Source organism: Antrostomus carolinensis, unplaced genomic scaffold, assembly GCF_000700745.2.
Source record: "Antrostomus carolinensis isolate BGI_N321 unplaced genomic scaffold, ASM70074v2 scaffold35282, whole genome shotgun sequence".
Classification (NCBI taxonomy): domain Eukaryota; kingdom Metazoa; phylum Chordata; class Aves; order Caprimulgiformes; family Caprimulgidae; genus Antrostomus; species Antrostomus carolinensis.
Window position 1 is genome coordinate 3,480 of NW_010300855.1, and position 302 is coordinate 3,781.

At 59.9% G+C, this 302-nt stretch overlaps 1 protein-coding gene across 1 annotated transcript in view; it reads left to right on the forward strand.

Moving 5' to 3' along the window:
• The window catches only part of LOC104521314 (26S proteasome non-ATPase regulatory subunit 2-like), a gene marked incomplete at both ends in the record, with an annotated part of 2,957 nt that extends 2,732 nt beyond the window's left edge, over positions 1-225 (forward strand). The window contains one exon of the mRNA XM_010163269.2: positions 79-225. Within this exon, the coding sequence (XP_010161571.2) occupies positions 79-225 (147 nt within the window). The remainder of the gene's footprint in view (positions 1-78) is intronic.
• Between the last annotated feature and the right edge of the window lie 77 nt (positions 226-302).

A 302-nucleotide genomic window follows, 5' to 3' on the forward strand; every position in this document is an offset into this window, starting at 1 on the left:
ATGGGACAGCTGTGTGGTGGAGGGCTGGCAGGGCTTCTCTTGCTGCCTGCCAGGGCTCATCCTGACATCGTTCCCCAGGGTTCGGGGGGAGTGGTTCTCAAGTGGACTCGGCTCGGATGAATTTGGCCTCCTCGTTTGTGAATGGCTTTGTGAACGCTGCCTTCGGACAGGACAAGCTGCTGACGGACGATGGCAATAAATGGTTGTACAAGAACAAGGACCACGGTGAGGGAACCAGCTGGGCAGGGGCTGGAGGTGTCCCCAGGCTTGGGGTCGCTACCCTCTCCTTTTTGGGGCCCCGC